This window comes from Triticum aestivum, chromosome 4B (assembly GCF_018294505.1).
Source record: "Triticum aestivum cultivar Chinese Spring chromosome 4B, IWGSC CS RefSeq v2.1, whole genome shotgun sequence".
Lineage (NCBI taxonomy): Eukaryota > Viridiplantae > Streptophyta > Magnoliopsida > Poales > Poaceae > Triticum > Triticum aestivum.
In genome coordinates this window covers 20,145,704-20,159,667 of record NC_057804.1, presented here as the reverse complement: position 1 = coordinate 20,159,667, position 13,964 = coordinate 20,145,704, and the positions used below count along the sequence as shown (strand labels likewise).

The 13,964-nt window shown below is 45.6% G+C and overlaps 1 protein-coding gene across 1 annotated transcript; it reads right to left on the bottom strand.

Moving 5' to 3' along the window:
• Positions 1-6,963: 6,963 nt before the first annotated feature.
• LOC123090669 (serine/arginine-rich SC35-like splicing factor SCL30) lies at positions 6,964-11,055 on the bottom strand. The gene is made up of 8 exons (XM_044511991.1): positions 10,940-11,055; positions 10,155-10,308; positions 9,965-10,042; positions 8,879-9,043; positions 8,765-8,805; positions 8,212-8,290; positions 7,925-8,095; positions 6,964-7,360 (listed from the first exon to the last, which is right to left on the bottom strand). Exons 2-8 carry the CDS (start codon positions 10,298-10,300, stop codon positions 7,231-7,233), a joined length of 810 nt encoding a protein of 269 aa, XP_044367926.1. The 5' UTR covers positions 10,301-10,308; positions 10,940-11,055; the 3' UTR covers positions 6,964-7,230.
• Positions 11,056-13,964: the final 2,909 nt, after the last annotated feature.

Genomic DNA, 13,964 nt, shown 5'->3' with positions numbered 1-13,964 from the left:
GATATTTGAGATGAAGATGAACTCTTATGTGTTTATTGTTTGAAATTGTAAGGATGGTTTGGCTTCTGGACGATGTCTACGACGTGCAACACCGGGCCTACATGATGCGCGAGAAGGATAAGGTAATAATGAGTAATCTAAATATTTTGCAAATTTGCCTTTAGTTGAAACTTACATGCCCTAATATTTGTCATTACTTGTTTTTTGCAGAAGCTTGAACCTCTGAAGATTCGGTATCACGGGGTTGCTCGGAGTTCACACGCATTGTCTTCCAACGGATGTGCATTCCAAAACCAACATTATGCCTTCCCTCGAACTCAACAACGTCACTTGGGTCCATCCAATTCAAATCTTTCCTCACTTGTTCCAAAAGCTCCGCATAGCTAGGACTACTCTCAAACACCATGTCAAGCTCATCCGGGTCCGTCTCAACATTGCCTTTCAAAAAGGCCTCTCTATCCACATGATGAACATAAACACATGTTCTCCCCATCCCTACAATAACCAAAAACACACATATATCAAGTAAATACTTAAGAAAAATATTTGCACACATATGCCCTAACATATATATGAATTAATAACCCTAACCCCCACATAACAACCATAACCATAGCATAACCCTAACACCAACATCAAACACACATAACCCTAACCCTACCATACTATGGAAGCTTAACCAACCCTACTTAGCAAAGAAACATAACATCATTCAACATAAATTTGCAAATCCAAGTCAAAACTAGGGTTTCCCCCAAACTAGCAAGATTTGACAAAATGTGACAATTCCTATGGATGAAAATGAGGGGATCGGAGGAGATTACCTTAAGGGAGGGGTTGGCTTCGAAATCCACGATCAAATACTCCGGATTTGCAAGATTTGAGAAGGATTTGAGAGGGGGGAGAGGGGAAGAGAGGAGAGCCGCAAGCCTAAGGTTTTGGGTGGGGTGGGGTGTGTGGGGTGGGGGTGAGAGGGGAGAGAGGGTGGGGCCAGTCCAAGCGGAACACAGACTGTGCAGCGCCCAAGAGCTAGGCGCTGCACATTACATGTGTGGCGCCTAAGGCTTAGGCGCTGCAGTGCTATCTGTGGGGCCGCAACTGGACCAGGGTTGCCACGCTGGCAGGCAGTGTGACGCCTAAGTGATGGGCGCTGCACAGTAGGGTGCGGTGCCTAGCTGTCGGGCGCCACACCAAAGGGTCAGCAGAGTGAAATTTTTTCATGACCAGGTCAGTTTGTGATTTGATTTCGTCCTCAGGTCAAATATGTGATTTCTGCCTCTCGTCTTTGGGCACCATGCTCCTCTCCTCCTAGCAAAAGACAAATCACGGCTTGGGGCACCAATTTTGGTGTACCATAAACTTTTTTTTGCGAACACGGGAAAGACTTGCGCATTGTTTCATTATTAAAAGAGTGGGAGAAATAGTTATGTCACTCATTTTCTATCTAGATACACACATTTCAGCGGTGGTTGATTTCGGACGGAGGTGGTACAAAACAGGGCTCCTATGGTCGGAGAGCAATGGCTTCTGCCCCTATGGTGGTTGGCCTCTCCGTCATTCCTCCCCTCCTCCCCCGCCCTTGAGCGCCTCCAGCCTCCACGTTACCCGCGGGCGGCGGTGATTGGGAGGGGGTGATTCTTGTTCTTTATGTGTAGTATAAGTATGGTTTCCTTGTTGCCAGATAAAGCTGACTTGGATCTTTCTCTCATCCTTCTTCTGCTCTCAACTGTGCTCGTGAAGACCGAAGATGGGTGGTTGGAGCTCCTGATATGGTTAAATCGAAGGCCCTTGTTCAGGGACCCCCTGACGCGTGGTGATGGGGGGGGGGTGTTGGGTCCTCCTTTCTGCTCTCCCTTTGCGTGGTCGTCATGGTGGCGATGATGAAGATGGGGCGGGATGAAAAGTTGGATTTTGCCAATTGAGTTTGAAGCAGAAGATATGCCGCTCGCTGAAGCCTAGCCTCCGAAATTGATTTTTTTTTGGAAAAGGGGTGTAACCCCGGCCTCTGCATCAGAACGATGCATATGGCCACATTTATTAGAATCAAATAAGTTCAACAAAGGTCATGATGTCTTAAACGAACGAACCACAAACTGGCTCACGAAGAGCGGAAAATAAAAGCCACAACCGGCAGGCAAAAACAAGACAAGAAAACTAATTGCCTATCCTATTACATGACCGCCATCCAAACCTGCTGAATATAGCCTGAGCTACCATCTCCCATCGGATAGATCCAGTAACCAAATGCTCCTTGGCCTCCGTCTGAGTGAGTAACGATCACATACGGATCAACATAGTGGCTCAAAAGATAGCCTGCAAAAAATGAGTATTCGTTGTTCTGTTAAAAACCAAATCATTCCTGCAGTTCCAGACTGCCCAAAGAAAAGCACATACTCCTACACGAATGTGTCTCGCAGTTTGGGGCTCTATCCGTCAAGCCACGTCCCAAATAACATGTTGATATTATTCGGATGAGTAATATTAAAAGCAATGTGAACAGTCCGCCATAGAACCTTTGCCATTGGACATTCAAGAAAGACGTGTTTGATAGTCTCATCACGATCACAAAAACTACATCTCGTAGAACCGGTTCAGTTGCGTTTTGTCAAATTGTCCTTAGTTAAAATGGCTTGTTTGTGTACAAACCACATAAACACTTTAACCCTCAAAGGTACTTTGACCTTCCAAACATGTTTGGAACTAGGAATGGAGCTAGAGTTGATCACATCTAAATACATAGATTTAACCATGAACTCTCCATTCCTGGTAAGCTTCCAGCTCAACTTATCCGGCTGTTGAGAAAACTGCACATCCATCAGTCTTCTCACCAAATGGAGCCAGGCTTCCCAACGGGCTCCGGCAAGTGTTCTCCTAAAGTGGATATTGAGGGGAGTGGACCGAAGCACGGTAGCAACGAAAGCGTCTCTTCGTTGCACAATGCTATAAAGGGAGGGAAACTGAAGCGCGAGAGGGGTTTCCCCTAGCCACGTATCCTCTAGAATTTCGTGGAAGTACCGTTTCCGACAAGAAACTTTGTTCTATTGAAAAAGACTGATTTGACTCTCATCAGCCCTTTTCAGAAAGGTGAGTCCGTCGGCCTCACTGTCACCTGTGACAAAGTTTTGGACTGAAGGTACTTGTTACGCAGAATCTGCGCCCACGTGGCCTCCGACTCTACAGATAACTTATACAGCCACTTGCTGAGAAGACATCTGTTTTTCACCTCAAGATTTTTGATACCTAGACCCCCTTGGTCTTCTGGTTGACAAATAATGTCCCATTTAGTGAGTCTATACTTCCTTTTTAGGTCATCACTCTGCCAGAAAAATCGGGATTGATATAAATCCGGTCTTTTCCGAACTCCAACTGGTATCTCAAAAAATGACAAAAGAAACATAGGCACGCTCGTGAGCACCGAATTAATAAGAATTAGACGGCCCCATATGACATCAGCTTGCCCTTCCAGCAACTCAGTTTCTTCTCGAATCTATCCTCAATATACTTCCATTCTCTATTTGTTAGCTTACGATGGTGGATTGGTATACCCAAATACGTAAAAGGTAAATTCCCAGGCTACCTACTTGACCAACGTCCTTTGCCCTACCTATTAGAATCAACATGTCAACTACAATGTTGAACAGAATAGCCTCCGAAATTGATGGGAGGTCTTTGTTGCTCCTGTTGCTTCTCTGGCCGAATGGCGGCCACCCATTTTCCTCTCGGGCCCAACTGCTTATAAGGAGGCAGTGCGCCGTCTACTTGGAGATCGTGCCTTGTTGCTATGGAAGTCTCGTCGTCTCAAGTGGCTCTACCCCCACGACAGCGAGGTGGAATCAAAGTGGAGTTTGAGGACCCAGTTGCGTCTTAGTATCTCGGGTCGGGGCCCTTTCTGCAAAATTAAGGGTTTGTTTATAATTTTTACAAACTGCAGCAACAATCAAAACCACTACTATATTATAATTAATGGTCATATAATGTTTCTAGTGCCATGTGAGCTTTGCGCATACACCATAGATCCACCCCATTGCTCACGACTCAAACAAAAGTTCATTGATATTGAAGATAAGACATGCAACCCCAAAGGACAAAACAAACGAACATGTAATTGGATGGTTAGGAGGACAGTGGTATCCCGACCCACCAAAGTTCAAGTCCTAGATTTGACATTGATGCTTGCATTATTCCTGGATTTATTTTAGGCTTCCGGTGATGTTCGTTTAGTGGGAGGAGACGTTCTCGTCGACTGCTTCGTAAAATCCCAAGATGTTATGCTGGCTCAGTCTCTCGAAGGTTCTCACGGGGGTAGAGTGTACGTGCGTGCGTGTGTACTTTCATAGAGGTGAGTGTATGCTCGTGTATGTGAGCGACTTCGATTGTAATGTGTTCGAAGAAAAACCAAAGGACCAAAAGAACAAGTTTGGTACTCAAACAGATAGCCAATGAGTTCCAACATCTAAGTGCATGTGCAAAGACTATTTATCCTAGAATCTAAGTTTCAATGAAGGTCAGCTGTTGGTTGTGGAAATATAAACTGCATTGTCAGAATTACATGGCTTCAATATGCCTTGACCTCAGAGCATTTTACCTAATTTCTCTTCACCTCCGTTATCGAAAAAAAATACATGTAGTTGATCTGCGCCTCAATAACACAATTTTTTCACCTCCTAAGAATATCTAGTAGTGCTTCTAATTGGGTGATTTATTCCACCTCTTATGGAATCTCATTGACAAAATTATATAGCTATAGTTGCATCTCATGGATCCCTCGAGGTAGTTACAAATATATAGTTGAATCTCATGGACGAATATATATGTTGCAGATTTGGTTAGGTTCAACTAGGTACACCATCTGGTCAGAGAGCGAAAGCTATTAAGAACTCTAGTACTCCCTCCGTCTGGAAATACTTGTCATCAAAATGAATAAAGGGGATGCATCTAGACGTATTTTAGTTATAGATACATTCCTTTTTATCTATTTTCATGACAAGTATTTTCGGACGGAGGGAGTAGAAATCAAGAAAACACACGAGGTTGGGGTGGTTCCGCTCTGCCGGTTCGTCGGCTAGATGTGATTGTTGCCGGTTGGATAGGATCATCGCCATGGGGGTTGGGGGGAGGGGGGTGGCGCCGTCGCCTCCTTTGGTGGCGCTCGCTGTCCCTTGTCTCCGGCACCGCCAACCCTACCAAATCAAGAGAAAAGGTCAGAGTGAGGGCATTTCGCGCGAGGAAGGTTTGCTTCCATGGTGAGGCGAGAGGGTTGGTTCCCTACGGTTTCCATGTGGTTTGGGAGGGTAAGAGCAACTCTAACAGACCCCGCATCCCGCCCCGCCCCGTAAAATAACCACCAAAATGCGGGTCGGGGCGGAAAAAGCAGCCCGATCAGACCCTGCATCCCGCCCCGGCCCGCAAAAAAAATTAGGGGGCGCGACAAAATCCCGACCCCAACCCGAGAAAACGCCCCCTTCCCCTCCGTGGCTGCGGTGCCCTGCATATAAGCAGAAGCGGTTAGTGGGGGGGGGGGGACATTTCATCCCGCGCTTTCTCCCCCCACCCCCCCTCGCGCCGCCGTCGGCCGCCGCCCAAGATTTCGGTGACAGCAGCCGGCAGGAGCACGCCTGAAGGCCTCCACGCGCACGAGGCCTCCCTTCCCTTCCCCCCTGCGTCGGCGGGCGGCCGGATTTGCAGATCTGCGGCACTTCATCGCGGGCCGCCGAATTTGTCCTTTTCCGACCGCCGGTTGCTGCCCCAGGCGATGGAGTGGTCGGGGAGCCTCTCCCGCAGCCCAGGCAAGGGCGCATCGCCGCATGCAGGCGCGGGTTCGTCCGCCCGCCGCCACCGAAGGTTTGCGGGCGTGGACTCGTCTGGCCGTCCACCGGGCTCGGCGCTCACGCAACGTCTTTGTGGCCTGCCGATGCCGCTCATAAAGTACGACGACTGCCCGTACCAAGTCCTGCGGCTCACTTCGGGCACGCCGAAGCACCCCGGATGGGTGTTCTACAAATGCGAAAACGATAGGGTACGTGCACTTGTGGTAGCTCGTTCCATATCTCATTCTTTAGTTCAACTACGGTATCTCACTTCGAGCTTGCTCAATCTTTTGTGTAGGAGGATGGATGCTCATTTTGGTTTTGAAAAGGCCAATACATTGATTTGTTGATAGAAAGAAACTTAATAGATGTTAGTGCACTCCTTAGTACAATCGAAGGCAATGATGCCGCTGTATGTGCAACTAGAGAGGAAGCAACGCCTACTTCTTTGAAACCAAAGATGAAGAATGAAGAAAGCAAGATCAAGAATGAACAAAGTAAGATCAAGAATCCGCAGATCAACAATGAGTGCATGGAGAAGATATTGCTTCAACTAGTGGGAGCAGTTATGGAAGTTGGAAATCTTCTGAAATGCATACTTGTGGTTCTTATTTTCTTTAGTTTTGCTATTCTGGCCAAGATTTGGTGATATATTTTGTATCTAATGTTGCTGCAAAAGCAAAGAAAAGCATTATACTATTATCAATCTAAGTTTTACGGGCCGGGAGGAGCCGCGCCAGATCAGAACCCACAAAAGCCGACCCGTAAAAAAATATATTCCGTGAATATGTTTTTTTACAGGTCCATTATGCGGGGTCTGCATCTGTGCCAGCCCGCGCCGACCCGCAAAAATGGTTTTGCATGAACTGCAAACGAGTTTTGCAGGTGGGCGGAATGCGGGGTCTGCTAGAGTTGCTCTAACAAACCAAACCGGGTTTAACCAAAGGCGCCGATAGGGCAGACCGGGGTAGAATTCCGGCCAGGTGAAATCCACGCAGATCAACCCGCCATCAATATATCAAGTTTCCTACCTCCAAACAAAATATTTATTCTAACAAAAAAAAAATGAACTCTTCTAAGATCCGATAGCATTGTGTATCACAATCTTAAATGAATGCATTTCTATACTTATATCTTTTTTTAGAGAAACTGTTCGTGGAGCAAGTTAAAGGCATTCAGAATGCATTTAAAATCACAAATCCAATCACAATTGTGGCTCAGTTGTGGCTCGGTTCACATTAAAACACTACCATGGTACAAGGTTCAACACCAAGCAGCGAACGAACAGCCAACCAGTCACATCTTCTGCTAACTAAAGAGGCACCGCAACACTAGCCAACACAGCCCAGATGGGTTTTACTCAGACAATGTAGCTAAGAGGTAGAGTACATGGCCACGCCGCTCCTGGGAGGCGCCAATTTTCTCAGTCGCTGCGGGCAGGAGAAGCTTCGGGGGACCTTGAGCGCGACCCCACGGGTGATCCCGAGGACTGCCTGGGTGACCTACGGGGTGGTGGAGGTGATCCGTCAATGTCAGATGGCGGCGGCGACCTCCTGCGAACACAGAGCAAATGAGAATAGCTTTCACTATAATGACCGCAGGTTTACTCTAGGGCCTTGTATGAGAATATGCATGTTCCAGATGTAACGGACAAAAATAAATGTATGTAGTTGATGTACAGAGACGCTGGGTTCGAGCAAAAATTAAAGAGATGCGGCTTGGCTAGAATTTCATAGGGAAACTCTGCGGCGTGCATTACAGACGATCTGGCATGCAAAAGCAGTTGCTAAAGGAGATGAGGGCAGCTGTTACTAAAGGAAAATAAAGGTGGATCCAGCACTTCCTGGTCTCTAAATGAAAAGCTCATGCTCTTGCTCAAAGGCATGCAAAAGGAACACACAACAAGAATTCCACGTGCTGGCAAATTAGCTCCGGAGTTTATGAAGCGGGAGAGGTAGATAGAGGCATATAGAATACATTATTCGTTCGCAACACTAGAACTTGGTGCTGACAATTATCTATGGAGTTCATGAAGCAGTAAAGACAGAGCTACATGGTAAACTTGAAACACTAGAAGCCTAGAATACCCATTACTATCACAACAAAATAGAACTTACTTTCCATTAGTATCAGCATCACGCTCGCCGCCGCCTCTACCAGCAGGAGAATAGGATCTCCGCTTATCTTCTTCATGCCCTTTTGGCAGACGCCTAGGAGACTGTGTGTGATGTGATCTTGGTGGGGAAGCAGAGTAGTCACCTTGCCGTCTTGGAGCAGGAGAGTATGACCTTTAGAAAAATAAAAGGAATAGTTAGCAGAGAGTGGATGGATTCATGAATGATAGGGGAGTAGCTTTAGGTATGTCACATGACAAGCAAAAATACTTGACCTACTGTTGCCCTACCTTGACCTTGACCTTGACCTTGATTGAGGACGGCCCCGATAGCGAGGAGAGCAAGAGCGTGAACGGGAACGAGACCTCCCTGAAATTCGTGTGGACATAAATAATTTGGTAACTGGTACTGCAGGAAAAATAATCTGATACATAATTTGAAATATCCAAAACACAGTAAACTGCAGATTTCACCCCTCTGCAATCTGCAATAGGCAGTTACCATCTAACTGATGTTTCTTCGCAAGGTACTCAATGTTTACTTAACTAGAGGGTGCAAAATGATCCAAAATCACATGCTATGCAAAAGAAAAATTATATGAATGCTAAGAACAAATAAATAATTTCCTGCAACTGCAGGGTTGCAAGTTGCAACCTGTTAGGTGTAGCAGAGATAATGCATTCTTCTCCGCAAAAAGATATAAATTGTTCTATCTACATGCAATTGCAAGGTCTAAACCGGGATAGATAAACAGCCTAATAGAACGAAGCTTTCAGAATTCTAGATTAGCATTTCAGAGCATGCAGGACTGCAAATCATACAACATTAATGATAAGAAAGTACCATAACGGGAATGGCGCCTTTCAGGTTCACCAGAATACCCCCTGCAAAGCAACCAGTTCAAATGAGCACATAACATGAGATAAGGAAGAATTTCACAGGAATGGAATACCATACCTGATTCTAGCCCTATTACGCATATCATCTGGCCTTTTCCGTGACTCGGCAGCAACAACAACAGTTATCTCTCGGCCACAAAATACTGTGTGGTTCAAGTGATATTGTGCATCAGAGGCGTCATAAGGGTCAACAAACTCCACAAATGCAAACCCTCGGGGCTCCCTGTGTATAACGATTACATTAGACAAAGTAGGATAAATGAAATTAATGGGATAACAGACAAAAAAGAGGGCATGAAGTATTCATAGAGTGTGTGGGCCTCTCATGTTACCATCACAGTTCAAATGCAGCATGCCCTCTATGATTCTTGACGGAGCACAGTCAACAACTTACACACATTTCCCATCAAACATGAAGCAAGTGTTGCAAAACACAGCTATATGTCCAGGCCCTAGTATCCAAGTTTCTTGTACAAATTTCTTGTGTAATGACTAAGTACGGTGATCCTCATAAAGAGCATCTTCGTAAAATCATTCGCTTCAAGTTCCTCAATGTTTGAAAAGTCTGAAAAGTACTTGAAATGAACTTCGCTTCATTTAATCTTCTCATGGACTACCCAATACAACTCTCTTTATCTTCTCTTCACGAAACTAATTTTCTCAAATCAAATCTTTGTCTTCATAGAAGAACTTCTTCATTCGGACAAGACTCTATCTTGCCAAGCAAATGAATTGTTAGGAATATAAAAAAACATTCTTCAACAAATCAAGGGATTGTACTTGCATCAAACCAATACTACCCTGGCAATTATTTCAGAAAAAGAAACTATCATAGGGCATGGATGAATACGCAAGACAAGGTAATATAAGCATTTCCACACATGAGCAGACTGTAGTGACTAGAGCATTTTCATTGGGCCTAAACGTTAATGCACAAACATGGTTGCAACCGAAATCACACCAAATCTGAAAGATATGCTCACAACATCTCTTCATAAAAAAACTGGGATTACCAATCTTATGCAACAACAATGTAGATAAGCGTTCAAAGTCCTTTTTTTTCTATATTTCATATTAACATGGAAAACAAGGCCAAAAATTGTTTGCCAATTGCAAATAAATTACGGGGATACATAAAACCTACCTGGTGTAATAATCCTTTGGCAGGTACACATCCCGAACAGGACCAAACCTTTCAAAAGGAACCCGTAGATCCTCCGGCCTGCCACAGATAAGAGAACAAAACTAAGGTCAATACCTTACAAAGTGAAATATTCTTCTTTCATGAAAACTAAGTCATCGGGAAAGCTGTATCCATGTCACAGTTTTCCTACCTGCAGCTCAATGGGATGTTGCGGACCAAGAGGCTTCCTGAACCCTGCTCCCTCCGTCCTCCATATCCCCTCCTCGGGGGACTTCTGCCTCTGCCACCATATCCCCTCCTTGGGGGGCTCCGATATTGGGGACTGTACCTCCTCATTGCTTTGCCTGTAATTACATACATGACACCACATGTTACGGCCCTCTTTGATTTGAGGATCCCAAAAACACAGAGACGGTTATATAATGTAGGAGTTGGATGCTATGGCATGTAAAGTCATTAGATTGAAAACACTGAAGAAGATAATAATTAATATTATAAGCTGTTTGGTCGCACCACAGGAATAATACATGAATTTTCTTGATGAGATATTAGGTGTTTGTCAAGCTGTCATGAAGGCAACGCAAAATTTCCTGCGGACTTGCATGCAAGTTAGCACATAAGAAACTTTTCTATGGCTTTCAATACAAAGAATCGAACAAACTCTGTGGCAAGTTCCAGACAATGCGGCGTCAACCAATCTATTGCCACATCTAGTACAGTTGATTCAGCGTGATGACCCATGGACAGCGTAACATGAACAGCGTAGCGAGCCTCTCTGAGGCAAGATTCGATATTTCTAGCTGGCGGGATTGCCCCGGGAGGACCCGCAAGGAACCCGCCGAATACGCCGGGGATCCAAGCCCGCGCTGGAGACCTAGGGTTTCCGGCGAAAGACCGCGCAAGCACACGCACGCGTAGGAACGAACGCTCTCGCGGGCACGCGGATACAGGGGGGGAGGGAGGAGAGCGCGTTACCTGCCGGGGTGAGTCCGGTGATCGCCGGGGAGGTTCCGCCGCAGCCGCCGACGCCGGGATTGTGCGAAGGGAAAGAGAGGGGAGAGGTGGGAGGTGGAGGTGGCGAGGATGCGATATATAGAAGGATGGGCTTGCTATCTTGTGGGCCTGTGTTGTAACCCTATTTGAGTTTCAGTCAGATCGGCCTTGTTTCGAGAATTCTAAAAGCACAAGTCGACGTGCGTGCGGAGGCCCAATTCTAAAAGCAACTCTAAGGAAGGTTTCCCGCGATTACTTTCTTTCTGTTTTTCATTGGGGTTTTCAGAGTTTAATTTTTCTTTTATAAAATTATTTTTAAAAATTAGTTGGTTTAAAGAAGTGATTTAAAAAATCAGAAAAGTGTTTTGAAATTTCTGAATATGTTTCGAAAATGTGAACATTTTTTAAAAATTGTGAATATTTTTAGATGCGGGCATTTTAAAAAGTTCGGAACATTTCAAAAACTGATTTTTTTATTAAAAAATAAAAATCTAAAAGAAAATAATCGGAAAAGAAAATAGAAAGGGAAAAAATATGCCTAAGTTCATATTACAACCCTTAACTTCAGTTTGGTTGAAGTCCCACCCTCAACTCTCAAAACCATTTAAAAGACAACCCTCTATGTGTTTTGACTGGTTCTGAACTAGGTGGCGCCACATCACCTAGAAAACGGATACAACCAAACATGTCATATTCTTCCCGTCTCTTTCCCCGCCCAAATCCCTTCTCCCTCTTCCCTTTGCCCTCTCGCTAAGCGGGGAACATATATCGTGGCCGTTGGCCAGCGACAACAGGAGTTGAAGTCCTAGCATCCCAACGCACGTAAGATCCGGACGAGTCAAGAGCAACGTCCAGCAAAGGCAGCCGAGCAATAGCACACGCAACCTAGTCGCAAGATACCCAAGGATGGCTCCTGCAGTTGCAAGCTCAATCCCATTGCCCCTGATGGTCGCTGCCGAAGAGTGGGACAAATATAGCTACTTGGCATTGGACGACAATGCAATGCCAGACGGTTGTAAAGAGTTGAATGCCTATGAGGGCCGAATGGTTGCGCGTTGTCAACGGAAGGTGCATCGGATGCTGTCCTAGTATGGACAACCGTATGGTTTTGAAATTTGTACGCAGGGTGGCATCGGATCGGTGCACACAAGTGAGCGCCTGCGAAGGTGTGCTCCTGGCTTGGCGAAGTGCACCGACTCCCACCCCCCTCCCGTCAAGTGACAGCAATATGGCGACGGAGTCGAGGGCTGGGAGGCGATAGAGGTGAGATATCCCTGGCGGCTGGCACGGAGAAGTCGGTGGTGGGAAGAGAATCCAAAAAGAGAGCACTAAGCAAGAAGAGATGGAGAAGACTATGGCATGTGGGTCATGCCTATTTTCTTGTTGAGTGACGCCACATAGGAGAAACCCGGAGTAAAAGAAACAATAGATAGCTTGAACACAATACGATCGAAGTCGCTCACATACACAAGTATATACTCACCTCTATGAATGCACTCACGCATGCACACCCCTATGACTCTATGAGCATCACCGAGAGACTAAGCCGGCATAGCATCTTGAGACTTTACGAAGTCACCACATACGCCTCGCAGTCGACGGGAACGTCTCCTCTCACTGAACGAACATCGCTGGAAGTCTGAAATATATCTCGGAGTAATGTGAGCACCAATGTTAAATTTAGGACTTGAACCCTGATGAATTGGGATACCAGTATCCTTTTAATCATCCAAACACGGGTTTGCTCGTTAACAAAACACTAGAGAGCTGAGGGGCGAGGACGTGGGAGTGGGAGTGAGAGGGGGTTAAAAATATGTTGGGCATGTTTTAACATGAAAAACATGCGGCAAGTACACCACCGTTCGCACTAGTTGACTTCTTATCGCTGCCGCCGACTGCCGACGCAACGCGACGAGCCGCCGCCGGCAGGCCAGCCACTCGTCGGGCGTAGGCACATGTGAGATGTCTCTGGTGGAGTAGACCGTACCCGTGCTGCTCGCCGCGTTGCCCCGGTCGCCACGGCTCGCGGCTCATGTCGGGCCCAAGCTACGTCGTCTACTCTAGGACTCAACTTCCACGAGTCTACAAGTCTTCTGGCTACTAGTTGATGCTTCATCTCGACCGGTCCGTGTTTGTTTATGCGTGCGCACGCGTCAGGTCAGGTCATTTCAAATCGAAGTCACGCACAGGATGACAGCAGTGAGAAGGGCAGAGTGGGTTTTCCCCCGCAAGCAACATGCCGTGTCCAACTCCAAAAGGATTCGGCTAAAAAGAAGAACTTCAAAAGGACTCGTCACTTTGTTTTGTTTATTATAATAGAACAATATCGAACGACTTGCAAGGTCTATCTATCTAATCTGCATTTTTTTCTAATTCATGATCCAGTCACTTCATTCAAAAGTCTTACCCAATTGTGGGGCGGACAATATGCTTCAACATTACCCCTCATGTCTAATCAGTTACGAGCCTTACACATGGGATCAATATATTTCAACACTGCCCATCATGTCTACCCCTAATATTAGTACTCTTAATACAAAAATTGGCATATGGCCTTGAACTCAAGAGCTCTTGGCTCCGATACTTATATTAGATTTATGTTTTGGCCAGTTCATCCAAAAGTAAAAAATGATGGACCAAAGATGGGCAAATGATAGAGTAAGCTGGGCAATTCATTCTTGAAAAAACAAGTCTCAACATTTTGAAATCGTGCGCATGCAAAGGAGATATATATGTATGCTTACTAAGAAATAAAGTAAGAAAGACATGACTCTAGAAAGAGAACAAATAAAACTAACAATTGTAACCTACCTATGATTGTCAACTCTAACCCAACTCTTTGCAAGACGACGACCATGGGATCTTAGGGAAAGCTAATAGTTGCTTGACAAGAAAAACATCGATCCACCATGGGGACTTGCAACGACAGCCAAGGCATGTCTCATAAGACCACAGCTACGAAGTCGTTTAATCGGGACTAAAATTATCTTTATATTTACGAGAATTG

Excerpts from the sequence above, each read along its gene's own strand:
- LOC123090669 (XM_044511991.1), bottom strand. The coding sequence starts at position 10,300 with ATGAGGAGGTACAGTCCCCAATATCGGAGCCCCCCAAGGAGGGGATAT. Across the intron at positions 8,806-8,878 it reads CGTAATAGGGCTAGAATCAG|GGGGTATTCTGGTGAACCTG; the intron begins GTATGGTATTCC and ends GTTGCTTTGCAG. Across the intron at positions 7,361-7,924 it reads GATGCTGATACTAATGGAAA|GAGGTCGCCGCCGCCATCTG; the intron begins GTAAGTTCTATT and ends CTGTGTTCGCAG.